Source organism: Eimeria maxima, genomic scaffold (assembly GCF_000499605.1).
Source record: "Eimeria maxima Weybridge genomic scaffold, Emw_scaff8, whole genome shotgun sequence".
Taxonomy (NCBI): Eukaryota; Apicomplexa; class Conoidasida; order Eucoccidiorida; family Eimeriidae; genus Eimeria; species Eimeria maxima.
In genome coordinates this window covers 1-27,993 of record NW_013563983.1, presented here as the reverse complement: position 1 = coordinate 27,993, position 27,993 = coordinate 1, and the positions used below count along the sequence as shown (strand labels likewise).

Here is a 27,993-nt window from a genome sequence, read left to right as displayed (position 1 = left end):
CGCCTTTTCCGGAGCTCCAAATGGATTTTTGGGATGCTAATCGATAGCAATACGTTGTACAGACAAGGAAAAGCAAAGTGCTGTCTGTAATCTGCTAGTGAAATATTTTATTTTTCTTAACACTTGAAGGGAAGATGCCTGGAGTACGTGTGCAACGGCTTATGCGGCTAATCGATGAGTCGCGCCCATTGCAGCATGGATCCGATGGACACGCGTCCATAAGAAAACTTGAAATAGCGTACCAAGAGATATGCTTACTGGCAGAAACGTCCCTTATGGACCTCAATGCTGGTAACTGCTCATAAAACAGAGGGCGAAACTAGCTGCCCCCATTTCTTGCTGCGTAGTCTCAGATTTGCCCCCCAGTAGAGAGCTGCATAGCCCGTAATGGCTTTGTGGGCTTGAGTTCTAGTCTTTGCGAGGTATGGTTTCCTACTATTATTCTGCGGCGAATATCTGTATTGTGTCGCTTCTACCAGACATGATTCTTACCTTTTGCTTGCAAGCTTGCGCCCACGGGGACGAGGAGAAAGCAAGACACGTTTTCCAGGTTGGTCACCGACAAAGAAAAATCATCTGACAAGGCTAATAAAAATCTGTTTTTTGAGGATCAGGGTACCACAGAAAGGAGCATTGCCTCTCCGGGTGAAACCCCACCCCTGTATTGCTTCTGCATTGCCATCAGCTCTTCGATCAAGTCGGAATACGGTCCCCGCGTACAAAAGCTTATGGGCTTCTTTTCCGGTACGCTGGGCTTCAAAATATGCCTACATGTGCTGCGTCAATGCACCTTCAAGAGGAAACGAGCAGATAGTAGTGTATGTATCGATTTGCATGGACTAAGCACAATAATAGGGTTATTCGTACTTCACCAAGAAGACAGCAATGCTGGAACTATTTGCTTTGCAGGGCGTACCTGGAAACCAAACACACGCAACCCGTTGCTATGAAGGGGATTGTTGCTGTAGACCAGCACGTCGACGCTCTTGCTTTTGTAGAAAAGGCTCTTGCAACCGTGGATGAAGTTACGCAGTCAGTCCCGTACTGAGGCCAAATTAGACAGAGTTTATTGAAACTTTAGTTTCATTGTGATTAAAAAAGCGTAGCGGATTTGTTTCTCGTGAGCTTCGCAGTCATGGTTATGGAGATCCCACGAGCTTTGCGACCAAGCGGCATTCCCTCGATATACCTGCACTCTGCGCACTGCTAAACAGTTCTTCTCATTTGGGGGTGCATGTGCTGACAGAATGGACAATTTTATCCAGCACGCTGTTAAAGCTGTTCTAGTGCTCCTACGGCCATTTGTAAGACCGTTTTGGGCTCGCAGCTTTTGCAACAGCTTGGAAAGGATCTTACCCTTTCTCCAGTAGGCGATTTAACGCCCCCTCGTAGAAGGCTAGCAGCTATATGCAGGCCATCGCACGAGGTGAATTGGTATTTCAAAAGGTGGCGTGCTTTTATAGCCCTTTCTATTATAGAGGGAGTGCTGTCGCAGACTTCAAGAGGCGCGGTCACCAGCAAAGACCTTAGGAAAGCCTGCCAAAGGTGCCCAAGCTACGGCCCCACCCGCATCTGGAAGCCAAGGGCAAGGAACTTCCTGTAGAACCACTAATATGGCTGGATTCAGACTGATCGTATCGTTTCTCCTTCACGCTGCTGTTTGTTTTGAAGATGGAGGCAGACGTGCAAAAACTCAAAAGGTCAAGTGAAGAGCCTCACTGCTGCAGCCTGTACTTGGATATGCCACAATAACAATATATAGAAAGTCTGGACTGACCCTTTCTGAGTAGCTTCACCTTCGCATAGCTGACCGCATCAGGAGTGGGGAATGACTGAAGCTGCGGTGAGCGCTTTAGGCCATTGAAGATGCGATGCAACTGTGTGTTGAGGCCAAGGCCGCCCACTGGCACTCACCGCAGTGGCATAAGCACCATCACATTTTGCAGCGCAAGCTAGCCATGTAAGCCATGGACGCCAGACTGTTTTTTGTAGTTGCCTTTTAGTGGCTGTTTGCCAGTTACCCAACATGATGAAGCTCACAAAATGGGGCTGTACCATCTTTTAACGGTATGCCGTGGGTGAAAATCGACGACACTTTGCGGTTTGTGATATATTGAAGGATTCGTGGTGGTTTGGGCGGAAGGCAGGATGCAAGTGGACCAATCCAGACGAAAGTGGAGTTTCCATGCTGGGCAGGAACAGTGGAGACGGCAATATCAGTAGGCCGACTTGCTGCGAAAACACCGCAAGCATTTGGATCGGCTGGATCGCAAAAGGAGAATGCAGCAGGTAATAAAGTTGATCCTGCATGTAATGACCTATTGAAAGCATGGACGATTTTGGATCCACAATTGCCACAAGTTGTTCGGAGCGCACTTTTTAGCGGGGGATCACCAGAAGATGTTGATGACCAGATTTACACGCTACAAAAGTCTCTCGAGCCTCCTCGAAGTGCTGGGGAAAACGAGCACTTTGCCGGCTACTTAGTTGCCAAGGCAGCCCTTGCACAACGTTATTTCCCCTTGGCTAGAGTTATGACGAAAGCGTTGGAAAGGTAAGGCTGTTCCTGTGTTTAGGCAGCTAGCGAACCCACCTCACGAGGGAACCTGCCCAGCGGAAGGATTTTGCTGGCCCTAGATAGCAAGGGGGGAGGCTGTTGCACATGTGGAGAAGGATGCTCTAGCTTGATTGAACTTTCTTCTCTCCTAGGTGGCAGGCTGGCACCACGAGCGTCACTGTGCTACAGCGGATGTTGGAGACCGAGACAGAGCTGCGCCTGCGTGAATTTCTCTGTGAGCTCGGCCATCAGGAAGGTACAGGCTTTTCTCCTCCAACTGACTTTTCTTTGCTCTCTGCCTCGGCTCGCGAGCCATGCCCAATCCCGGATCTTCGAGTGCAAGCCGTCCGTCGCCTGGACGAATGCCTTACTGCTCTCGCTCATGTTAGTGAGAATGGAGATCTGGTGGAAATTTGTGTTGCTACCATGTGGAACATCGCAAGGCCGTGCCTAGGTCCAGACACGCGGCGCCACATTTATAGAAGCCTGCAGAAGGTAGGCACAGAGAACTTAAAGTTACACATCGTTGGAGTTCTTTATTTCCCCAATGTGAAATTTCTGCTTCAGCGATGATTGCACAAACCCGTACGTATTTTTCGCTTAGGCTAGTAATGCACTGGATCGTTGTCAATCAAGCCACATGTCACTTCGAGTGCACCTTTTCCATCAACTGGCACAGTGCGAAGTTGAAGAGGAACTTTTTAAGGCAGCGCAAGCAACTGTAAACAGGGCGCTGAAAATCGAACGCAGCTATTGTCCTGTTGTCTACCACGGAAGTGAACTAGCATCAGCCAGTCAACCTGCTACAAGTGTGGTAGATAATCCAGTTTTGGCAACTACTTGCGCTCTCGAAAGCGACTCAAGCCTCACGCAGCTGGCGAACTCGCGGCCGCTAAGTTTATCGTTAGAAAGAATGGCCCAGGCAGTCAGCCAACTAACTGTGGCAGTGGGACACTCTAGTCCTTTGGAACAGATTCAGAACATAGCGTTTGGCGGCAGGCACGATCAACCAATTGGCGAGATAATTGAAATTGCAGAAGACCTTCGCCGAAGAGCACTTCACCTGCTGGCTGACGAAGAGAGCAAAAGCTGTAGCCGCCAGCTTCGGGTGGAGCCACACAACATAAACAAGCGAGCGGCCGGTTCATCACAACAAGCTAGGGCTTCTGTTCATGCAAAAAGAATGCTCTCCGTGCAAGGGGAAAGCATGGTTAAAAAGATAATAGCATCATACGGTCATTTAGTCGACCGCGCGCAAGAAGTTGGGGATGATCGAGCCACAGAGAGAGCTGCAACTGTGCTTCTCTCTATGGTCCATGGAACTGAAAAGTGCTTGGATCCAACAGCGCTCAATTTCGATTCGCACGAAACGATGGCTCCCGTGGACGTGCGCGTACGGCTTACGCCGCCGCTCGAAACTGAAATGGCTGTGAACATCATCGAGGCTGCCTACGCTCTGGTATGTATCTTTTGCAGACAGCCATGTGTCCCAGCAGTGTGTCTGTCTGTGGACCTTCATTCAAGGCATCGGCGTATGGCGTTTCCCCGTAGGCGCTATGCTGCAGCAAGCTGAAGGCATCAAGCAGCTCCGGGAATGCGGAATCTGGTGCCAATGGGCCAGCATTTGAGGAGAGCGATAATTTATTAGAAGAGCCTCCCCTGCTGTCCAAGGAAAGCGGCAGTGGCAGTGCTTCAGTCATAAAGCCAGGCGATAATGTGCTTTCGGAGGAGCAAAGAGTCCACAATCTACTTTTGTTTGGGGCGAGGCTCAGGTAGGTGCGCCAATCCAGTGTTAGTGCGTCGGTTGCAACTGGCAACCAGAACCGCAGGAAACCGGACTCTGCGTCTCTATTGAAGGAACAATTGCATGTGATCTGCTTAAATTATCTGCATCTAAAGTGGTTGCTGGAGCAAATGATTGGCGTGTTGCCTACAGCGACGCATTTGGGCAGACATGGCTCGTCTTCAATGCAGCAGTCCACGCATGGAATATATACAGGAGTTTGCTCCTAAACAGTCCAACAGAAGCGCCGGGGATAAGCCGACTGCTGCCAGTTCTAAAGGAACTTTTTCACCGGCTTTTAGAGCAACCGCCAAATACCTGCGACGTTGTCGTGCATACTTTCACCGAATTCTGTTCCCGCTCTGCCCTTGTAAGAACATTCATTTTACCCGCGATCTCCTAACGTACTGGCACATTCTTTAAACCATTCCATGCTGTAGTGCGTCAGTGGCCAAATGTCAGGCACTTCAAGACTTTGGATTGGTTCAAGAGTTCTGCTCAAAGGTTCCACTATGGCACACCTCGAGCAGGCGAAAGATTTTCGGTGCGTTGCTGCAAGATATCATGCTGCAAGAAATACCACAACCTATTCTTTCCCGGCTACTGAAGACGTCTTCTAATGGGCTTCAAGAGACTGCGGGGGGACTGGACAAATTATCAAAAGGAAAACAGACAAAGGGGCAGGCTCCAGGAATGGCTGAAAATGCATCAATGCCCAAGCTTACTCCAGATATTTTGGTGCTCCTCCAAATCGAGGTGCACACGCCATTATACCCACCCGGATCACCCAGGCCCCGTTTGCTACTGGATGAATCACACTAAGTACCGACTGCTGTGATTGCCTGTTAATTTCTTGACGCATCAGAAAGTTGGTTTGCACGTTGCATGCTAATTATGCGCTGTTGAATACTATGCAGAAGGCAATTTTGGAAAAAGAAGCTTCAACCAAGGAACAACTATTATTGCAGTGTGGGGATTTGCTGTGGTCTGCCGCCACTACCATGGCTGCACCCACTTCTGCGGGGCCAGCCGAATCGGTTGAATTGCTGAAGACGGAGCTGTGGACTCGCCTTGCAGCTGCATCGCTCTCTGTAAATTGCACAACCGTCCAAGGTCTATCAGTAGCTTACGCCTTCCAAGCGCTGGGGGGAAAGTGTTGTGCAGTGCCGTACAAAATTCCTTCCAGTGTAAGCTATCAACTGCAACTCTGGAGGGGCGTGGCACATGTTCTGGCCGGTTTAGCTCTTCTTGCTACAGACTTTACGACGTGAGTAACGGCAGCTGCTTACTACTTGTAAATCTTAGATGACAGAGGCTGACGTAGGCATCAGTCTATCAAGGTGAGTGGGAGTATGAATGTTTGCGGTGGCAGGGAAGGAAACATGTGGGCAATACGCCACCTGCTTCAGGCTTGTGAATACGGGAAAGAGGCTAATTGCGTGTCCTTGCTTCTTTTTGCCGCAAAGGCACTGTGGAATGCGGCCGCACCAGTATTGGGCGACGAGCGTAATGGGGAACACGCGTATTTGGCAGTAAAAGCCGCTCTATACACTATCCCCACCAGTTATCGTCCTGTTGCGACAACTTTGATAACTCGCATGTGCATGGGACTCCTTTGGTCCCTGCCTTATGCCAGGAAGTGGGATGAACTCTTCCGCACCGCCGAAGCTGCCGTGCTGCTGGTGCCCAAAGTGCTGCACACAGCCCTAATGAAATTGCAGATCCTCGCTCTGACCCGCACAGAAATGCCTGATTTGTTCCCTGCAGTATGCAGTCTGGCAAGAAGCGAACCTTCGAGCGAGGCTGACTTGTTACTGTGCTTTGCTCGACTTGCTCAAAAAACCTCTGGAGTTACCTCCATGGTAATGGAAGCTTACGAAGGGGCTCTCAATTTGTTTGAAAACGATAAGGACCCCCACGGAATCGTTGTCCACTTGGAACTTGCAGAGTGGCTTCTTAGCATGCGACGCTCCTGGGCAAAGGCCAGTTCCCATATTCGTGCGGCGTTGGATCTGCTTAAGAGAGTGGAATGCCGACAAGAAGTGAGCAGCAGGAAGTAGAGCTACACCAGATCCTGCAGTCAGTGGGTAGGTGTCTGGTGGTGCTTGTACACATACTTAAATGTCAACAGCCACTTGTATTTTCAAGTGTATTTGAGATGTGTGCAGTGTTGGTTACCACGGGACAACCAAGGGGCAGACTCTGACGCTCAAACAGATGCAGCAGCATCCTCAACAGGCTTTATGAGCCTAAGTGGCACTGTAATTAGGCTTGACCAATTGCTTCTACTGCAAGCACAGGCTCTCAAGCTTTTCTATTCTCCCGACACATCAGAGACTGCCGATGCGATGCGACAAATTGTCAACCTCTCTTCTGAAATGCTTGAGCCATCTACTCGCAGCCCCTCAGAAAAGGCTAGTGGGCAAGATGGAATTATTGGAGGGGAGGAAAACGGTACCGTCGGGTCTCCTAAAGACCACGCAGAAGTAAGTGCATTTCCTAGTGCCGAAGATGCCGCTGAACCAAAATTCCACTTAATATTAAACTTCTTTATTGCATCACAGTCAGGCCCTTCGAGAAGAAGAGAGCTACTACAAGAATCTTAGCATAAGAGACTACATCGTGCCGAGGTGGGCTTTTTTTCTAGGGATTCAAATTTGGATTTATGTCATTGCAACATGCGACTTGGCAGCTTGATCCTTGGGCGTCCACAAGCCTATACGAGCCAATTCGTCTCGGGCGTTTCGGTTCACGCGGGAACTGCTCAACTGCTGCAGAAGGCTCATGGATAAAGAGGGCCGAAAGAGGGCAATCGGGAGATAAAGGAGACCTGGCATCTCTCCTGAAATCTCGAGCGCACAGGAATGCGGGGACTATCCGGGATACCTTGCTGTGGTCCACCAGCCTCACTTTAGCATTCCGCCTTCTGAGTAAAACTGAGGCCCACCTATTTGAGCTTGGATTGGAAGCATGGGCCCTCCGGCTCACGAGACTACGAGCGGGCGTTACAGAGGCATTCCTTTTGTTGTCCCTACAGTCAAATAGTTCCACATCTTGTGTTAGTGGGACTGGGAGCGTGCACCCAGCGGTGTCGCTTCTCGAAGCTTCGTTCAACATCCAGGTCTTCAGAGGAGCTGTTGCGTGCCGCTTTTTAGATGAGGCGCACAAACTACAACCGTTTTTCTCTCCGTCGGCCCTTCGTGGGTGGGTAGCAGCCCTCAGCCCGGCAACCGAAGCAGGTGAAGGCTTTTCAACAGCTATGGGCCGGCAAGCTTGTTGCTTCTCCGTTGTAACCCTTCACCGTACATGCTGCCTCATTTCCATTGGGGAGTTGCTGATCACTTTGGGAGAACAGTGCTTGCTCATTGGGGAACTTGGCGTTAGCTCCCTGTTGGGGTCTGCAGCCTCACTGTACTTACCCAGCCCTCAGGTTTTGAAAGAGTGCAATCCTAACATATATGCGAGACAGATAGCCATGCTGGCGACCTCCCGTTTCCGACAAGGCGATGTTGATGGCTCGCTGCAACTGCTTGACACAGTTACAAATTGGCCAAATGCTCCTCAACTTGAGCTCCCAGTCGGCCTTGACGTTGCTGAAGCTCTGTGGGTAAGTGGCGTGTGGCCCACAGGTGGATTGTGCAAAGCTTCAAAGTGCATGATGAACGAACAGTCAACGTCCTGGCCACCAGCTCTAGATAAGCTGCATTCTGTGCCAACGTCTCTGATGATCTTCCCTGTTGTTGATGCTTTTCGCTATGCGAAACCGAGGTCCTTGCTTTTGCGCAGAAAATACATGCTGCCAAAGGAACTGTGTCAAAGGCTATTCCTGTACTGAAGCAGATTGAAGCAACCCTAATCGAGCTCGCTTCCGCGGCAGCTACTGGCACTAATTTTGAGAAAGGCGCAACCATCGCATTGCGTGCTTCCTCTGCACACACTGGATCTCAACAAACTCCCAATTCTACTGTAAATAGGATAGAAAGGACCGGGAAAACCATTACCACTCAAAGTCGAGGTCACCATTCTCGATTTGGCAGAGGAGCTGCTACAGCGGAGGTACCTCAATGGCCATTAAGTCTCACAGTGTGGAAGCACCGTCTTAAAGGGTTAGAAGCGGACCATTTCTTTTCGCACTATTGCCTTGGTTGGACTGCAGAAGGAGGCAGCCTGCACATCCATTGGAAGCAGACGTTCCTCGAGGCTATGAATTTGTTGTCCAGTTTGCTCGATCGAACTGAAGAAGTCGGTGTTCCACTGAAGCCTCTTAGAGTTTGTGCCTCCAGCTGTCTGCGGGGAGCTCGTTTCCTGATGGCAGCGATAAGGTTTCTTTGGACAGATGAAGGGAACTTTGCAGCGTATCACTGGGAAAGGCGCGAAAGCCCCCTTACTGCCCTTCCTAAGACCAGAGGCTCTCCACTTGTTACTCCAGCTGACCTACAGGAATGCTGTGAGGCGCTTCACCGAGTTCTCTCTGTAAGATACGCTCGCTTCAGAAAACTTAAACTCATTCGCCTGGCAGCTTGCTGTGGTGCTCCGATATTCTCATGTATGCTATAATTCAGCATGTCCAGCCTTACGCGCTGTTGCTTACCGCTGGTGCTCTTCGCAGGGGCTCGACCTGGAAGCAAAAGCAGTCCTAGACTTCGTTGCTCACGGCAAAAAAGACCTCGCTCATCAATCTGCCGTAGCATGGGCTGATATGATTGCCGTAGCTAGTGCCCAGTTGGTTAGCTTTCGCCATCAACTTCAGCTGGTTACGCTTGAATTTTGGAGAGCAGACATACATGAAGTGCTAGGCGACTCTCAACCAGCTTTTGCACGGACTAGTGGAATTGTAACGTCGTCGGAAGTTGCCCACTCCAGCGACGCCGAAGCTTCTGCAGATGAAAAGCGCCGTGTACTCCAACAGTGGCTGTATGAAAGCCAGTGCGAAGACGCACTGTCGTCCTCGCAGATGAAATCTCAACAACAGTGTCTTGAAAACGCTGTTCAGGAACTTGAAGCCATGCGAACCGTTGGCCTCTGCCGTCGGCAAGCTGACAAGAAATATAACTGCGGCGAAATATGGGGCAAGTCCCTGCTTGACGTCCAGTGGGCATGCCAGTGTGCCATGTTGAGGCATCAACTGTCACTTCTACAAGCACGCCAAAGAATAATTGCACAGGGAAGAGAACTGCAAGGCGTAAGACTGCTGATTCCAATGCACACCTTCATCCTTTCCACATGTTTCAACGGGTCCAGTATCGTGTAGGTTCACCAGCCACATTCATCCCAGGCTTTCCGGTTCGCTGACTTGTATGCAGCTGTGCCCCTGGATACACGATGCGACAGAGCACCCGGAGAACCGAGAGCTGTGGATCGAAGATATCCGAAGCGCTGTTGCTCTAGTATGCCCACACAACAGGAGCCGTTGTCGTAGACGTACCACCTACAGGTGCTGGATGAAAAACCGCTGCAACGAATTAGAGTATTGCTTGCATAAATCCCGTCAATGAACATATTAACGCGTACCCAATTGGCCTGCAGCATCCTCTATTTTTTCGCAGGCGGATAAGACCCCAAAAGGGCAACAGAGATCGTTGAACTACCTTTCTGGTGCATTAACAAGGGACTCTCAAGAAGGCCGCCATCATTGTATTGCAGCTCCTGAGCTAGAACAAACCTTCCTGTCCTGTATTGTCAGTGGCCATCTCACTGAGGCCACTTTCCTGGGAGAGGAACTAATAAACAACGTGTTCGGAAATGGGAATTCAGAACAGCTGGACCGAGGGTTCGCTGCCATCGCCACTTTGCAGGCAGCCCAAGTTGCTCAGGCCTCAAAGCTGCTGCAGCTGCAGTTTACGGATCCTCAAATGGCCGAAAGCGTTATGACACAAGAGCTGAGAATACTGGAGGACTACTGGAGAGAAGCAGGAGCCGTGCCCCAAACGCAAGTTATCAGAAGGTGGATCTGCAACACAACGTGTGTCCCCCTAAGTTTCCAGCAAGTGTGTTTCAGGTACTGCTATGTCTAGGAGCTCGTGAGTTTGGAACACTGCATTAGAGAGAGCAGCCAAATGGCCACGAAGCTTGGCATGTCTGTGGAGCTTTGCTTGCTGACTCGCCCCCTTGATTGTGCTGCAGGGTGCTCGATTCCCGCATCGGTTTCGTCCACATGACAACCCTTGCCGAATTGACGCCATCAACTATTCTAAATTCTTGGCTACCGCGCAACTGTTGCGTTGTTTGCCTTCACTGCGCAAGGGGATTTGTCTTTTTTGCGGCGGCTTGTCCGTCGATTCAGTCAGATGGGTCTCTGACAACGTGGCGCTACTTTTTGAAGCGGCGTGCACTTCCAGAATGCTTACTACTCAAAAATTGGAGTGTGTCTGCAACCGAGGAACCGTTAGAAAACGCAGCTACCCCCAACACTTCGTTTCCATCATATTGCACTTACCCTCGCCAGGTACACGCTATCCTCGGAGATCTTTTTGACGCCCTCGCTGCACAGATGCTATACTGGTCTTTGACGTCAATGCTTAACCAGGGACAACCAGCTACCCTTGGCGAGTCAAAGAGCCACCTCTTATTACTGCCTGACATTCGCTTGTCTCACTTCCCTTTTGAGCGATTGCCGACCTTGAAGCGGCTCTTTGGACACCGTATAAGTAGGGACTTCAGCTTGCATATGTTCGCACGCCGGATGCAGCACCATGAATCAGCATTTGCTTCTTCACATCCCCGGAAAACAGTACCGGAAATGCACACTGGATTTGGCCGAGAGTCAATGATATTGCTGCCGGAGTCGACAATGTATCCAAACCTCCAAAACAGGGTGGAAGGCGAGCTCCAGCCAGGGACAGAAGAAGCTCAGATGGATCTGCTCCCCGTTGAAGACGAAAATCCACCAGCTACGGATTTTGAAAGCCCCAGCGCTCTACCACCAAAGACCGTTATATCACCGCTTGTTGCACCTCCTAGCTGTCCCAACCGTGATTGGCGTCGTGCTGTTGTTGCAGAGTTAGCGGCAATCAAAAAGTCTGCAACTGGGGATGCATGCCCTGGACTTCCCCCATGCACTAGCTTTGTTCCCGAGCTTCTCTGCTCCAAATCACCTCAGGTTGCCTGGATTCCGTCTCTGGACCGCATGGTGCAGAGATGTCAAGACCTTAATTATGTGTTTGCTGGGATGAATTTGGGACATATTTCTCTGCTTGGCCTGGTCCCCATGGGACGGGAACAGCCACAACTCGAACATGGTACAGACGTTTGCCGCTTCCCAGAATTTACCCATTATTGCCAAGAACAGAGAGTTCTGGGGCTTTCAAAGGGAGCCGAAACTATTCTCATGCTCAGCATAAGAGGTGAGAGAAGCTCTCCTCTCATACGCTCAAAATCCAAGTAACTTGCCAATATATACAGTTTCAACTGCAATACGCATGCCAATGAATGTACATTTTGGGCTGGCGTTAGTAGTTGCAGATGCCTGCTTGCGTTTTGTCATTTTGTTAGGAGTAGGGACGGTTGTTGCCGTTGACGCAATTCTAACTGATGAGCAGGAGGCGGACCTAACAAAGCGATTTTTAGCCGAGGTTGCAGGTTCTCAGGTGCAAATTTGCTCTGCTCTGTGAGTCGAACACCATGCATATACCACACTAGGCATCAATATCTTCTCACGTGGAGACCTGGTGGTCAGCGCAAGATGTAGAAATCAAACGTAACTCTCGGCTCGCTGTAGGTTTGTTAGAACAGGTATTTATACCAGTTTCTCAACAAAGGGAGTCCTAGTAGTTGACAAGCCTATCTGCCTACGCTGCGCAGGGAGTCACTTTCCGGGTCATCCGTGGAAGGGGGAAGAGCGCGCTTATCCACAAAACGCCACCCACAACACAAAATAGAACCATCAGAAAATGAACGCTTTAGTTCTGAACTTCCTGAATACAGGTTCGGAACAGAAAATTCAGAAAAGGAAGGTTTGGCGGGAGGCATCCGAATCTATGGGCTTCCGTGGATCGGTCGCTTAGCATCCCAAAAGAATGCCGTAAAGGCGGAACTCCAGAAGGCTCCCTCGCAGCGCGGTCGGAAATAATGCTTTCGGCAGGGTTATGCCTAGTGCTTACACTGCAAGCTCCGTTGATTGTAGAGTCAGATACGTAACGTAGAAGTTATCCCTTTCATTCAGGCGAGTTTCTACCATACTGTGAATTTGGCAAGGCCCTCATATGTCATTCTCAGCACAATGTCATCTGGCACGTTCGCTGAAAAAATGTTCACTAGCTGCTCCTGCGGTAAGGGTTCTCCCTTACATAGTACTGATGAAAACTCTGCGGCATACTTTGCTGCACTTCTCTTCCATCTGACTTCATATAATCGTGAGACTATTTCGTCTCATGGGACCCAGCGGAATCTAGTTAGCATAGAGCGTTTGACAGTTTCCCAGTTGCTGACGATTTCCCGGGTACCCCACAGGTAGAACCAGTAATTTAGTGTTTCTCTGGCTAAATATGTGCACAGTCCCTGTACCTAGGTGGGTATTCCGGTCTCGAAAAACACCAACACTATATGACGAAGGAAGCACAACATATTCCTACCATCCTCATGTGGAATATTGACGCTAACGGTCCTAAGCTAGTGCCTCGGAGGTTTGACACCCCCAGGTGATCACCTAATGAGGTCCGTATTGGAATTGTCGCGCCGGCGTTGGACCCCATTGTCCTTCCCACACGGTTTGCCCGCGCATATTGGCACTCACGATCTGTCTTCTGTTGCCTGGCTTCTTAATTGTGCTGCGACTGATTCTTATTATACATTCCACTATGAAGACGAGGTTACTGGGTTGGAACAGCCCCCAAATGTAGTGCGTAGCCGTTCCAAGCTGTGCCTACTTATCATCTGGTCCTGCTAGGCCACCTGAGAAATACCTCTGACTAATCAAATTCTCCAAAGTCCATGTTGCGCATTCCAATTCATGTTAGATTAACATTTGTTAACAAAGGGTTGAACTCATAGAATAAGAGAACTGTGTTCTGAATTGACTACGGTCATGGCTGGGTGTCAGCGCCCAACCTACAGGGAAGAAGGGGGATATCAACGGTAATGGCACGGTCAGGAGCCTGACCTATAACTTCCATAAACCACAGTCGTATTTATAGACATAGTACTCCTATACAGTAATAATTCTATTTCTTTTTCAACCAAATCTATAAAGGGGCCTACCTAGTGCCCAAGTAGTGACTAGGTATTGCGCTACACTGCCGGTAGTGGCAGCTGGCGGAGTAACCCTACTAACCTATGACTCCACTTACAGTGCTCGATTGTTAGAACATTTAGAAGCATTAATTCCATTTCTTAGTTCTTAATGTCATAATCATTCTCTTTATGGCCAATGAGCTACTAGAGATCACACCAGAGCCACATTGTTAGTGCCTGTTCACTAAAGCACCCCTCAAGCCCGCCATAGACCTGCAGCTGAAATCAGGTTGTCCGCTTCCACCAAAGCGGCCACTTTACTTTTGGGTTGGTTACTGAGGTATTTTTAAATTCATATTCACTTTGCATTCGGGAATGCGATAGGAAAATATGGACTCCTCTACCTTGTAGACCCGTCAGTGGGCCCCCCTGCCGGGGATCCCCAAGCAAGCAGAGTTGTTTGAATTCCCGAATTTACTACTGACTAGGGCTTCTTCATATCTCGTATAGATGGCACTGGCTTTTGGCACACGGAACAAGGGGGCCAGGCCTAGTTCGAAATGTGGGGGTTCGTCAGTTCCTGGACTTCTGGGGGGCTTCAGCAGCAGCAACAGGGACGAGTAAAACAGCTGTTGCTTTTGCTCCTCGTGGCTGTCATGGACGGCTGTGTAGCCGTCTCTGTTTCTACTCCTTTCATTCGCTCCACTTCGGCCCGTACTTCTCCTGCGGTTACCTCATTTGTCGAAGGTGCTTCGCCTTGGCAGGTGTTGAAAACCGCTTTTCTCGTGCCCGCCAGCAGGACAAGGAGCGCGAGCAGCATTAACGTCTTCTCCAGGTCCCCGCAAGCTATGCATGTTAGCTGCTTGAAAATGGATAAGCAGACAACTCTTCGGAATGGGCGGCCCGAAGTTATCACTAACTCTTACTGTAGTCCGTGGTTGTGTACTGTATCATGCACGCACCAATCCAGGTTTAAAAAGCCACTAATATGTGGAGGCCCCCTGACTGTAGTTATGAGAGCGCATGTGCGTCGGTCTCACAGCAGATTGGGGAGGCCTCGGTCCCACAGAAAGGCCCTTCTACGGAATCTCGCTACCCAGGCAAGCCCTTCTCGTCCTTAGCTCACAAATCTAATTCATTTTTCGTGTGTGTCGCGTTGTGCTTGTGAAGAAATGGCTTCTACGCCTTGTGCGCGGTGGCTCAGCAGCCTTACATTTCGTGTTCCGCCGATGCGTACATGTACATAGTACAGATTATTCGGCGTGCTCAAGACCCCTCTTTTTTGCTTGCAGCTAATAAGACATGGCAGCATCATAACGACGGCAGCCAAGGGCAAGGAGTTGCGTCGCGTAATCGACTCTAAAATTATCTTAGCAAAGAAGGGAGGTCTTCACAATTACCGCCAGGCCCTTGGCTTTTTTTACGACAAGAAACTTACAAGGAAATTGTTTCAGGAGGTAAGAAGCAGTTTCATGATAGCTGTTCCGTTGACTGTCACGCCGTCTATGGAGGCGTGAAGGTTTGCTACGTGCGCTGTGCTTTGTGCGTAGGCCCCGACACGATTCGCCCGAAGGAACAATGGATTTTCTCGATGTACGCGATTGCCGTTTCCCCGCTTAGGGGATGCAGCCAAAATATGCAGAGTTGAACTTCTTGACTAGGCACAACTTATGCATTAGCCAGATGCTTGCACATCTTTTATGGGGCCTTCTGGATATAAAATGCCAACGCAGTGAAATGGTGGATGCTGCTGCCATACTCCAAAGAGTTTCCTCTATTCAACCAGCTGGCTTGCTGTGGGGTTTCCTTGACGTCAGTGTTTTCACGTTGGTTTCCAGCACCAGCGTTGCCTGCTGGTGCTCTTGAAGTATTCTTGGGGACTGTTTTCTCTAACTGGCTGGTCAAGTTTTTTAGTGTGTAGTGCAGAGCGTTGAGACAAGCGGGGGCAAACACGCCACTGGGGCCGTTCCAGGCTGTGTGCGGTACGATGACATCCATTGTTGTTGGCACCCACAGGCACGCATGCATGAGAAGTTTCCCCAAAGGTGTGATCAAAGGCATTGGGATGGGGGAGTGTGTTTTAAGGCAGTGAAAATGAGCCACCAGGGTATGGGGCTGCACGCCACACCCCTGGCGACCTCCCCGCCAGTTTGGTTTCACGGCAACCGGTGGAGGCATTGTAAATATTGTGGTACTTTTTTATTGACCCTTGTTAATATTTAATTCTGAATCATGTTGCTTACGTTGTAACTGCAAATACGCCGTTTCTTGCTTTTGAAGCACATGCGCTCACCGTCGGTGGAACTCAGTGGGTTGCGAGCCGACGGATTTGCATGTTTCGTCCGAGGATCCAAGATTGCCACAATTTTAGTTAAATGAGTTTTAAGACTGGCGGCGAATTCCTCGTCGCTTAGACTTTTCTCAAGTTGCATCGACAGGGTGCTCCGGCGGGGGGCCACTGACTGGTTCTCGGCGGTCTTCAGTCAACGCCGACCGGCGGGTGAGAGCTTGGATACACTACCAAAGACGGAATCGTCAAATTCTTTGTACGATCGGATCGCCATTTTACTTTACCGGCTAGACATTTTTTGACTCCTTTCCGGGTATCACCGCGTTGAATCCCCCATGTATGGTTTCCCATGGTCTACCTGCCGAACCCATGGTTGCTGCCGCAGGTTTGACACCACAAGATAAGGCCCATATTTATTGAAACGAACTTTGACGGATTTATCGATAGAGAGCACGCTTGCGGGTGAGACGAGAGGGTGCAAATGGCGATGTTGCCAGACCTGAAGTCGGACCGGCTGCGAATGCAGCTCAGTACTGTGGACGAAAGATTCGCGGGCTTCAAGAACTCTATTGCAGATGACTCGCGCAAGAGGAAGCAGGTAGATGAGCAGAGATATCAGGTAAATCTTTCCCCACAAGGGTTTCATTGGTTTGCTGGTACTGTGCTTTCACATGCTATTCCTCACAGAGCTAATTACACGTGTTTGCGTCATTTGTCTCGGAAGGAAATAAAAGAGTCGATATTAGCTGTAGAGAAGACGCTCAATCAGGAGATAAAGAGGAGAGTCGATGCTAACAAGGCACTCCAACAGATATCGGAACAGATGGCTAATGAAATGCTTGACAGGCTACAGCTGCGGATAGTAAAGTACATAGAGAGCCTCACGGTAAGCCCCCTATATGATTGAAGGTGCTTCATCGTACTGAATCTACACTTGCTGCATTGTCAGCTTATATTCCCTGGTTTGTGACACAGAAGCCTGGTGCACTCCTGGCACACGCTGATGCCAGCCAGTGGTTCTTCACATTCCGTGGATGCCTGCCTAGCTTGTTTACAGATCTTGCACCACAAATGCTGATGCCTACGTACTCAGGTGTCAATGGATATGCTGATAACACGCTGCGAAGGCCTGGAAAAGGGGCTCGCCCAAATGAAAGGAGACTTACCCAGCAAGCTTGAGGTGGGGCGGTGCACCTTGTCTAGGTATTACTTCTTGACATGCATGATTCAGTGAATTCCACTTCTTAGCTTCAACTCGAAGATCCTGTGGCTCGATTTTTCTTGTGCTTCTGTTGGCTGCAGCAAGATTTCGCAGCCCTCCAACGTGAAGCAGCCGCCCTTCGTCAGGCATTTGCAGCCGAAACAAAGAACAAGAATGAACGTGAAAGTCTTGCATGCAAGAAGCTGGGGGAATTTCAACTTCTTGTAGACTCGAAGTTTGAGGCTGAGATCGCAGTCAGGCAGGAACAGCTGAATCTCATCAAAAGAGAAGTTGAGAGGCTTGTCAAGTATGTGAATACGTTGTGGCGTGGAAAGGCAATAATTCTAGTTGAGAGGGCCTTCAAGCTCTCTTTTAGGATTAAACATGGATGGAGCTCCCTTTTACATACTTTTCACTTTTCAGATTTCGTAGGAAACCACGCAGTTCATGCATCAGTGCACTGACAAATACGAGGGTCCAAATTTTGCGTGATGGTAGGGCTTGCTGCGGAGCCTGAAGGGAACGACGAGCTTTGCAATTACTCGTTGCTTCTGCTGTGGCGTGTGGCATCACGTGGCTGCAATCAGGGGAGACGACGCTCATGAGCAATTTCATGCCTTCATTATGGAGGAGCTGATGGCTCTAAAGAATGGATTGGCTTTAGCCACGCAAGCGCGAGAACAATCAGACGACGAGATTATACAGGTGTGATATTCACATAAATCTACGTAGCGGAGATCCCCGTTCTGTGTGTAGTGCCGCGTATGTGGTGTTACACTGACGCACATAGCATTTACTGAATGTGCAGAGAGAAATGAATTAAGAATTAATGGGAGTTAGTTATCAGGGAACTTCGGAAGTAGTGATTCTGGTAGGGTGACAGTATTGTGCCTGGATCGCTCTTTGTGGGGAGGAAGTGTTTGCTGCTTCGAAGCCACGAAATGTGGTTTTTCCTGTGTGATTCAGGCGATCAACCAGTACACAACAGCCCTTCAGAAGGGACTGCGGACAATCAACACACTGTAGATATGGAAGCGGCGCCCCATCCTCTCCATTTAACTCACTCTCACATTTGAGAGTGGTTGGCGAGTGTAGGTTCAACTGGACTTTCGCGAGTTTGTGGCAGACAGAGGGTGCCCTTGGGGTAGGAGGAGCCTGACTGTCCTGTCACATTGTAATGCTACATAACTGTGAAGCTTTTTCAGTTGATTTTTTTCGATGGATTTTGGTATTTGCGCATTGCCGCGTAAGAATTGGCAAAGGGGCACATATTCTTCCCTTCAATTGATATTTTAGCTCGATTTATCCTCATGGATTGTAAGCACTGTACGTACGAATGCTTGCATTCGTATGCGCACTCGTTTTAGAAAACGGGCTACGAATGCTTGCATTCGGATGTACAGTGCTTACAATCCATGAGGATAAAATCGAGCAATTTACTTGCTGTATCCACAGTAATTTCGATAGGATGCGGTGCATCAGTATGGCAGGCGCACCCGGTCTGTGCGTTGTGGACGCGGGTCAAAGTGTTTTTGCTAGGTTGGCGACTGGCGAAACCAACGAGCCGACTGTATTCGATGATCCGCCTTCATTCCGTGAATGTCCGAACCTGTTTTGGACGTCAAGCTCTATGCAAATAATAAATGGGAATTTTGGCTCGATGTGTTCTTTTACACCCATAGCGGAGTGGCTGGTGAAATTGTTTTGGCTCTTGAGCTGTGTCGTCATGTACTGCGTTCCGTGAGTTGTCGGCAGCAGGGTGGTGTGCTCTCGCAACGCGTAGAGCAGAACACTCGGAAGATACCTCAATTTAAAACATTTTATGGTTTGTGGCTGCTGGGGAAGCAGAATGGAGGAAGAAGAGAACAAGTGGAGGATGGCATATTTGCCAGCAGTGGTCAGCGGTGCCTCAAACAAAGATCAGAGTGGAACTAGCGTTTATATTTGTGCGCTACTCAAACATTCCTGTACATTCAGAGCAGAACATGAGTAGTAGTGCTTTCGAACAGGAATTTCTATCCATAAGTTGATATTTCAAGTGAAAACCACAAGCACCGAAGCAATGCTGGACTCAGGGTTCTGCCTGGCAACGACGGCTGTGCGGCTCGCAACGCTGCTATGTGCAGAGTAACCATCGACATTCCCCCAATCATTATTCATCATTCAGTGTGATATTTTCCGATTAAGAACTACAAGCAATAACACTCCACAGTCTTATTGTCTGCCTCGTGTTTGTATCTGCGTCGTCTTCATCTCAAATATCAACCAGCGAATACACTGTCGAGGGCAGCCGACCGAAGGGAACGAAGTAACTCTTAACTCCACAGGATGGCCACAACCACTTACCCTTCGCCTTATCCGGCGTATACGGAGACATATCTAACCCCGGAAGGGTACATTCAAGGTGAGTTTCTTTTGGCGAGTTGCTTCTTTCGCTGTACTGATGCAATGCCAGGGCAGCCGTCAGACTCTCGGTTGCCCACATCCCATTGCTCCATTCTTGTTAAATTTCAATTGCAAATGATATATAGTCATAGGGTTTCACTGTAGAGCACAAAATTGAAATCGATTGTCAATGATACCGGCGCAACAATGCCGCTTGGCGGTGAGTCCTTCGTGGCGCTGGAGAACCGCCACACTATCTCTTACATATGCTCTATTCTGTGTAAGGGATATGTAAGCTCCTTTATCCTTCTCCTTTTTCTGCTCAGGGAATGGCAGCATGAACAACATGGCATACTACGCTGGAGGCCCAGACCCGATGCAGCCCTGCGCACCTTCCGTTGCACAGCAGATCCATCATAGCGATGATATTGAAGTTCACCGATTCGACCCCATGCCAGCTTACAATTACGTTCCCACAACATCTCCCCCCTTGTACGAGCCCGCCGCTGGAAGCCTGGGCATCAGTCACCAAGATCCAAAGATGCAGACGTTTTGCCATGCATTCGGCAATAACTTCTCCTTTTATAACACAGCAGCGAACAGTGGGATGCCTCAAGGCTATCACATCGCCATGCAGGGATTCCCTGAGGCAGCAGCAGCCCGCGTAGCCATAAAAAAAGAAATACCAACACCACCATCCATGGTGCAACAGGTACAACAAGACGTCCAGCAAGCCAAGAAGAACAAAAGAAGATCAATCGCCTGCTGCTGACACGAAAACTTCATGCACTCTTCTAGTATTCCTCCTCATTTGTTAGCGTTTCGACTGCCAAGTAAGAGACGCTGAAGGAGAAATCAGCTTTTTTGCCGGTGCTTTTATTGCCCTTTAGTGTACAGATGTTTCGGGTACTTTTTTTCAAAGTGCAACAAACCTTGTCAGGCGTCTCATGGAAGCCATTACGCATAGTGGAGTGGCTAAGGCAACTTGTTTCCCCTCCAAATAATCTTGGAATTCCTACGAACTTTGTGCCCATGAGGCAAAGCTAGGTGTAATGGTGATGTAGCTCGGAAAGATATCCCTTTATGGAGTTATTACGTTCGTGAACACCATAGTGGCTACAACTGACCCTAGTGGAAAGCAGCCATGCATTGCAAAAGCCGCGATTAAACGGGTTTCTGCTGCTGGGATCTGTGCTCGCGCTCGCGCTCTTTTACTCCCGCTGTTGTTGCTTGTGTAGTGTCTGTAGTTCCTACTACTGATGTGGCCGCCCTCAACCTTGTGTCCGGAAAGGCCCACAGCAAGTAGCAGAATGGAAAACATGGTAAATTCTTTTTTCTTAGCTTTGGCGTGTTGATCTGTCGTTGCCAGAGTGACTTGCAAAACACCCTACATCCCACAGCTGCACAGTGCCGCACTGCCTACGGAAGAGCTGGCGCGTGGCACCTTCATGCATGAGCATTGTAAAGGGGGTTGCGTTTCCGAAGCGCGCGGAGACAGGCACACCAGACAAAGACCTATTCGCAAGTTTTCGTCTCTAAATCGAGCGAGTACAGTTAGAATGGCAGGTGCGCATCTTCGCCGCACGCGACTCGCACTTCCTCACGAACGTAACGCTGCTTCAAAATTAGTGACCTCTCCTTCGGTGCCGCAGCAGAAAGCTGTGCGGTGGTCCATTTTTTCGAGGGCCTGAGGTCATTCAAATCACTCAACACAATCAGCTCTTGCTACTCAGTCGGAGCAAAAATGCATGTATTCGCAGGCTAGCGCACTACGGTGCGGATGGGCTTTCAGGATAAAACCAAAGAAAACCATCAACTGGCTAGTACGCAGGCATAACTGGAGCCGAGCTGCCTCACTACATCGAGAGCAGAGCACTTTCCATTGCTTGAACGCCCCCCTGCCGCTTCTACTAGATAAGCAATCGGGGCCACTTCATACGCAAGGCGGAGCTTCGCTGGTGCCCCGCTGCTCGCGGGGTTGCAGAAGACCCCGTGACCCTTTACAAACAATTGATAGACGTCGGGACCAAGCCCCCCTAGGAGGAAATCAGATGAACAGAAGAGACATGAACTCAAATTCAAAATGCTATCGGCACGCGATAAAATGTCGTACTGGATCGGGATCCCTGTTGCTGGCTGTTTTTGCCACATGCTTCGGTGTTCAATGAAGAGCGACAAGAAAAATTCAACAGCAGATGCGCACCTGTGTATCTGAGTGTGTATCTCTTCTCCATCCACTGCTGCACCATTTTGTTGTATGCCGGAAGATCCTGGGCAGCTCTGAGGTTTGCAGGGGAAAAGATCTTGGCTCCTTCCTTCCGGATGCTGCAAGGGCCCCTCAGGACCACAGGATCCCCATCGTCTGCATCCAGCTGAAGGTCAAACGTTGAGCCATCAACAGCAAGAAGGGCTGTCGTCCGTGGTCCATAGATAACCAGAAGCGCCGCGACCAGCTGACGGCCTGAAAAAGCAAAAAGTCCAGCCTGCGACTGGTCCATCCATCACCGCACTTACCATACTATGACAGGCACAAAAACTAGGGGGTTTTAGAACAGATTTTAAGAAACATGTGTGTTTTAAACACTATCTGTGTTTTTCATTATCCGTGAGAGGGTAGTGTGGACAGCGAATGGCGGAGACATTTACTCACCTGTGGCGCCGATAAGTGTGTTTGGCCCATTCCACTGTAACCCTTTTTCCCCAATCTGCCAAATTCCAAAGATCGATGCGACGCTCCAGTTGCAGTCAATAATGCTGCTCCCATCCAGCGGGTCCCAGCAGACCACAAGGGAACCCCCGGGATTAACTTCCTGAGGAGCAAGCGAACAAGGAAGGGTTCTGACCAAACAGTAAAGTAGATGAGAGCCGATGATGTAAGGCGCGTAATCGTCCCCAATGAGTAGAACAGGATGAGCCAGCCTTTCCACAAAGTTATGACGATAATCACGCCCTACGGGAAGGGTACAGTGCGTAGACAATCGACGAGGGGGCTTAGGAAGCCACTGTTACCTCCAGATTTGTTTCTTCCTCACTACTGATGGCCTTTACCGATGGGCACGCCTTTGCCCAGTTCCTCAGGTGACGCTCAGCCAGGAGATCCACGGAGAGCTGTTCGTCCCCGAAACTGTTGCTGGTGCCTGACTTTGTGACTTTCGTGTTGCGGAGGGCTTTGCTTATGCGGCCTTTGACGTTCAGAAACATACAAATTATTTGTACAGATGCACATGCAGATACGCACTTCGAATGCCCATGTAACGATCTTAAAGCCAAGCCAGGTACACACACACTGGGTCCCCCCAGGACCCGACCAAGTGCATATGGCTGTGATGAGGCACATAGGGCGCTCTTCCCCAATGCCTACAGGCGCACATTCCCAGAGAGGGGGAACAAAGTCCTAAACCTACCGCATTCTTTGAAGAGCGTCGGGAGGGCGGACCTTAAGTCGGCACTAGTGGACAACTTGTCCAGGAGTTGCTCAAGCGTCAAACCAGAAAAATCAGCCGTTCTGCTCGCCATTTTCTGCTTTGATTCTGCAAAAATGTAATGTGGAACAAGTTTTCGGCAGCGAACAGTCTCTTGCTTGAGCAGCACTGGACGTCTAGCAGAGCAGTCTTTGGGCTGAACTTTCCTTGTTTACAGAGCAGCTGTAGTTAGTGAAGTTGTATAAACACATAAAAGGTCATTTCAGCTATTACTGAGAGCGTTTCAGCACCAACACGGAAGCCCTTCCTCCGAACCGACGCCAGAGGTTGCGACGTACCAGCTGCTCGGCCGTTTCCGTTGAAAACAGTATTAACACTAAAGAAGGAAAAAGGCTGTATACAGTTGGCAAGGAAGTAAATAGTTGATTTTGTGTTGTTGCTGTTTGGCTTGTTCGTGGGCTGTTTCTACTGCGTCTTTAGAAATCCAGGGGGCCCCAGGTTTACGTGCCGCTGGGGCTCATTTCTTGCTGAAAACAAAATTAGGAGCGGTATTAGGACTCTCCGGCAAAACTAAGATGAATTTACCTTCCGCTGCCCGGTGTGAGGGCAAAAATGCCCTTGCTGCAGACTTAGGAGTGAGGCTGAACGAGTTGTTGGGCAGAACTGTGAGCACCGACAGACCCTGGCTTGCGTGGCCGACCACTTGGAAAGGTTTGCAGGAATCTGACGACCACCTTCTGCTGAGGGAATACTTGACGAGCCCCCTGATCCACAAGGAAAAGGTTGAAGAGGTATGTTCATCGTAGTCAAGGAAGTTCTTAGATAAGCTTGCTTCGGTTGCTTCCCCTCATTGGGGAGAGAAAAAGAATAAAGCAAAGAAATAAATATATTGTGTTCTGCACCCTACAGAACTCCGGATTCTTTCACCGCTGAATTCTTTCTGGGGTCTCCTTACCCGCATTTTTCAACTATCATGTTCAAAAGGCCGGGAAAACCTATTCCGATCAACGCTGAAGCGTATTCACCTGCCATACATGCCCTTGCTACCTTCAACGGCCTACTCAATTCTTGCGTTCAGGTTAGACGGCAGTTCATTAAGGCGGCCAGGGCCAAGGATATTGTGAAGGAGGGAGTTGCCATTTTCCTGGAGGGCGGAACAAGCGATGAGTGGATGCTGTATTCTTGTCAGTTTTCCCCAGTATAACTCTTTATGTAGTATACCCTTTACTCTTCTGCGATTCGGGTTTGGTCCTACATATGGCATTAGCTTCCAAACTGCTAATGCTGCCCTTGTTTGCATTGTTTCGCGTGTATAGTCACACAGACTACGGATGCCAGCTACTCTTCCCTGCGTGTGCAGGTCTTGCTGACAAAAGCAAAAGACTTGCTGTTGTACTCGTAACGAACTATAGTAGTGTGTTGTTCCTTCTCAGCTGACTGCAACAAGGCGGCCTTTAGACAGGAGTCCTTTTTCCAGTACTTGATTGGAATAAATGAACCGGACCTTCATGCGGCATATATTTTGGCGTCTGAAGAGATTCTATTGTTTACCCCAAAGGTCCCCAATGACGCTCTAAGGTGACTTTTCGTACGTTCAAGCTTGAGTTCAAATATGAAAAGGCGGTACGGTACGGATATGGCTAAAATACTCGGATGCCTGTATTGCTTATCTTTTCATTGCTTGTCAGGTTCGTGGGCCCTCCGAAGGACCCCGCCTTTTACAGCAGTCGATATGCAGTGACAGACGTTTTTCAGGTGAAGGAGCCAAAAGAAGTAGAAGAAGAGCTACGGGTATGGCAGTACGCTGCGTTTGGCGTACGGCTTCTTACTTCAAGCGGACCATTCCGCATTTGCAGGTAGTGTGTTCCGATTAGGGTGGATAAGCAGCCACAGGGGGAAAATGATGAAGTAAAGGGCAGTAGCCCAGTTGCTGTTTCGATGCAAGCTCAAGGTCTGCGATTCGACGTTTGCAGCGCCGGGGTATACATACACTGCATGTGCTGAAAGGGGTGAACTCGGACAGCGGGAGGCCTGTGAGGCCTCCAAAGGCACTCAGCAGCTTTACATCCTTTTCTGTCGACGATGCGTCCCTTTATGAAATACTTGTGGATTGCAGAGTCCGCAAGGTAAGAGCTGAACGGTTGACAGGCGCTAATCTAATGGAGTGCACTTGCTCAAAGACTCTCTACTGTTCCCCATTTGCATTGCACAATATTTCATGACAATAGTTTGGGGAAGCGAATACTCAGCTGCGGTTGGTCTTGCGCCAGGGGTTTGCGCCCGCGATCGCTGCAGCTTGAAGCTCTGTCTGTACTGTTGAAATGTGGTTTCTCTGACTACATTCTGTGGCTTTATTGCACTATATGCAATGCTGGGGGGCAAGGTCATCTGTTGCCCATGCAGACGCCTGCGGAGGCAGAATTCTTGGCCGCTGCGTGTCTGTGTTCTTCCCAAGCCCACTGCTTTGTTGCGAGACATGTTCGATCTGGAATGGTGGAGGGCCAAGGGGAAGCTCTTTTCAAGGCCTACGTTGGGTTCGTTGGGGGTGCTCGACATGCAGCTTATGATTGTATATGCTGGTGCGTGCACATTCACCAGATTGAACGTATACAAGCAGTACTCGCATGTTTGCACAAAGCCTTCATCCCCATGATTAGGATTTGCTGTATGGGCAGTACGAAAAAGTCTACCGAATGTGGAATTCCCAATACGCCCAGTGCTATCCGTTGTTCTACGTATTCTTGTTCCTACCATGCCTTGACACACCAACGTGATATTAGCTTTTCGCATACGGCAGGAATTCACTCACTTCATGCTGCTTTTGTTGCTTTTATCGAAGTGCTGGAGCCAATGCATCAATCCTGCATTACGGCCACGCGGGCCGCCCAAACGACGCACGGATCGGACCTAGTGATTTGCTGCTCTTTGATATGGTGGGTTAAGGGCCCATCAGGCTCGTAAATGGATAAAAGTGCGTACATGGCTGAACGCCCTCAGGGTAGAACAACGAACAGTATCTTCGTTCCGTCCTTGCCCATTAGTCTACGAGTTTCCCTTGGTGTCTGCCCTCCCAGGGAGGAGACTTCAACGGCTATGCCACAGATATCACATTCACGTACCCCGCAAGCGGCAGCTTCACAGCACCCCAAAGAGCAATATATGAGGCTGTACTGGAAGCACAGCGGGCAGTTATTGAACGCATGCGACCTGGTGCTGAATGGACAGAACTTCATCGATTGGCCGAGCGCACTGTTCTCCAACATTTGAAGGTCAGGAGAGATCGCAAGGGCTAAGGGTGCTTCCTTCCTATCGCCGCACCGTGGGCATGAAAGGATTGTTCGTGCTGCTGCTGTTGCAAGTCCTGCACGTTCCTGCGGCGCTTTGGCATATAATCTCTTCGCCATTAGTGGTGCATGATGTGAAGCGCGTCGCGCTCCTTTAGAAGCTTCAGCAGGTTGTGCGCTGTAGTGCTCCTCTGTCTTCTTGTGCTGCACAAGTGAAACACAGCATGACGTTGAAACCACCGCGCTTTTCGGTATTCCAGGTAACTCCTTTGCTTGCCGTCTTAATAATCCATTCAGGCTCTAGGACTTCTTGTTGGATCTCTGGAGGATTGTGTAGCTGCCAATATCGGATCTATATTCATGCCTCATGGCCTTGGCCATCTTTTAGGAATGGACACTCATGATGTTGGGGGCTTCACGCCTTCTTCACCCCCAAGTAGTATTCCAGGCCTCCGCTACCTCCGCACTACCAGAACCCTTGAGGAGGGAATGTGCATTACCGTTGAACCGGGTATGTCGTTGCACTGCAGGATGCGATTGATACAGCTTAGCTTCTTTTGGTGTGTGCCCCTGTTTGTTCCTGTTGGGGTAGACAGGCACTTTGTTTTTGACTGTATGTTGGAGAGGAAATGCCCACTTCAGTGTAGTTCAGATCATCTTGCTCTTGCTTGGTTGTAAATCAGGATGTTATTTTGTTGACAACTTGTTAAATCAAGCAGCATCAAACCCTTCTCAAGCCCAGTGAGCAGAACCGCCCATAAAAGCACTGGGAAGTAGTGTTTGTCCAGGCTCCTTCTATCTGATGGAACCACACGGCAACTGCTTTATATCGTGCCGTTAAATGCATGCATAACCTGGTATGTGCTTTTCACTGGCATGAATAGTTTGTTGGACTTCGCGGTCATAGACAAGTACAGGCCCGTGGGAGGTGTGCGCCTGGAAGACGATGTCCTGATTACAAAAAGCGGCGTGCGCAACTTAACGGTTCGTTGTGCCTTTAGTATCTATTCACATCCTGTCCTATAATCCCGTATTCTCCCATGCAGCGGTAGACGCAGCATGTTAAAACCCTCGCACGATCGTACTAGCGGTTTTTCTCTGGATTAATTTGCAGAAAAGTGCAATCAGTTTGCTTCTTCAGGTTATACCACGGTCGGTGGATGCAGTTGAAGAGCTTCTCCGTCTAGATGCCAAGCCTCCGGGACAGTGCTCCTGATTCCGAAGACCTGCAGCCCCGACTAGTTTGTGTCCCCTGCTGCTAGTGCTTAGGAATGTGCGCTTTCAGTGCGTGATGCGAGCATGGAAAGCTCGACAGCACGGCTCTTCATGAGCTTCTGGAAGTGCACCAGGGCGATGCAGTGATTTTTGAAATCAAGCGCCAATGTGGCCAGTGGGACTCCATAGCCACTCACTGGCAAGCTTAACTGATTCATGAAAGCTCCTTCCTCTACTACAAGGACGAAATAAATGGGTATTTAGAGTGATTGTCGGAGCACGCCAGTGGAGGCCATCGTTGCTACTGCAACAAAGACCCCTATGCCGCAGTTTTCCCTTAGAGAAAAGCAATACAAAGTTATCTCCCACCGGTTGGGGCGCAGCCCACGAGTCCTCTACAGATTTCTATATTGAACATGCCAGCAATGAAGTGCGCTCATTATGTGATGGACGCGGCTAGCTGAAGTGAAAACGAGAACAACAGTGACTGCCCCTTAGTCCCTTAGAGAAGGCACTTCTTCCGTCTTGTGTGAGCGGCCACCACAGCCGCACATGGAGCCCCAAAATCCTGGATGTTGGTCCTGCACAGACGGGACAAATGACATGAACGGGCGAACAGGTGCACATGCTTGTTGTTAGTGATGCCATAGTCAGATCCCAATATATATATATATATATATATATATAA

General features: G+C 49.5%; 6 protein-coding genes across 6 annotated transcripts; 5 read left to right on the top strand and 1 right to left on the bottom strand.

Moving 5' to 3' along the window:
* Positions 1–1,247: 1,247 nt before the first annotated feature.
* Positions 1,248–12,408, top strand: EMWEY_00001540 (hypothetical protein; the record flags this gene model as incomplete). Its single annotated transcript, XM_013478959.1, has 17 exons — positions 1,248–1,304; positions 1,857–1,960; positions 2,120–2,554; positions 2,710–3,052; positions 3,162–4,016; positions 4,109–4,329; positions 4,803–4,884; positions 5,258–5,607; positions 5,713–6,382; positions 6,509–6,826; positions 7,033–7,947; positions 8,950–9,522; positions 9,644–9,727; positions 9,887–10,284; positions 10,464–11,683; positions 11,832–11,946; positions 12,141–12,408. 17 exons carry the CDS (start codon positions 1,248–1,250, stop codon positions 12,406–12,408), a joined length of 7,008 nt encoding a protein of 2,335 aa, XP_013334413.1.
* A 2,113-nt stretch (positions 12,409–14,521) lies between these two features.
* On the top strand, positions 14,522–15,429 carry EMWEY_00001530 (hypothetical protein, conserved; the record flags this gene model as incomplete). Its single annotated transcript, XM_013478958.1, has 4 exons — positions 14,522–14,608; positions 14,801–14,965; positions 15,059–15,101; positions 15,326–15,429. The coding sequence occupies 4 exons, from the start codon at positions 14,522–14,524 to the stop codon at positions 15,427–15,429; spliced, it is 399 nt and encodes a 132-aa protein (XP_013334412.1).
* An 850-nt stretch (positions 15,430–16,279) lies between these two features.
* On the top strand, positions 16,280–18,025 carry EMWEY_00001520 (SF-assemblin, putative; the record flags this gene model as incomplete). Its single annotated transcript, XM_013478957.1, has 6 exons — positions 16,280–16,417; positions 16,523–16,684; positions 16,892–16,978; positions 17,101–17,306; positions 17,587–17,704; positions 17,966–18,025. 6 exons carry the CDS (start codon positions 16,280–16,282, stop codon positions 18,023–18,025), a joined length of 771 nt encoding a protein of 256 aa, XP_013334411.1.
* A 1,302-nt stretch (positions 18,026–19,327) lies between these two features.
* On the top strand, positions 19,328–20,156 carry EMWEY_00001510 (hypothetical protein, conserved; the record flags this gene model as incomplete). Its single annotated transcript, XM_013478956.1, has 2 exons — positions 19,328–19,403; positions 19,711–20,156. The coding sequence occupies 2 exons, from the start codon at positions 19,328–19,330 to the stop codon at positions 20,154–20,156; spliced, it is 522 nt and encodes a 173-aa protein (XP_013334410.1).
* An 828-nt stretch (positions 20,157–20,984) lies between these two features.
* Positions 20,985–22,900, bottom strand: EMWEY_00001500 (sedoheptulose-1,7 bisphosphatase, putative; the record flags this gene model as incomplete). Its single annotated transcript, XM_013478955.1, has 6 exons — positions 20,985–21,071; positions 21,242–21,420; positions 21,588–21,845; positions 22,035–22,194; positions 22,394–22,566; positions 22,789–22,900. The coding sequence occupies 6 exons, from the start codon at positions 22,898–22,900 to the stop codon at positions 20,985–20,987; spliced, it is 969 nt and encodes a 322-aa protein (XP_013334409.1).
* A 481-nt stretch (positions 22,901–23,381) lies between these two features.
* On the top strand, positions 23,382–26,099 carry EMWEY_00001490 (prolidase, putative; the record flags this gene model as incomplete). Its single annotated transcript, XM_013478954.1, has 6 exons — positions 23,382–23,597; positions 23,885–23,990; positions 24,240–24,384; positions 24,495–24,597; positions 24,780–24,932; positions 25,881–26,099. 6 exons carry the CDS (start codon positions 23,382–23,384, stop codon positions 26,097–26,099), a joined length of 942 nt encoding a protein of 313 aa, XP_013334408.1.
* Positions 26,100–27,993: the final 1,894 nt, after the last annotated feature.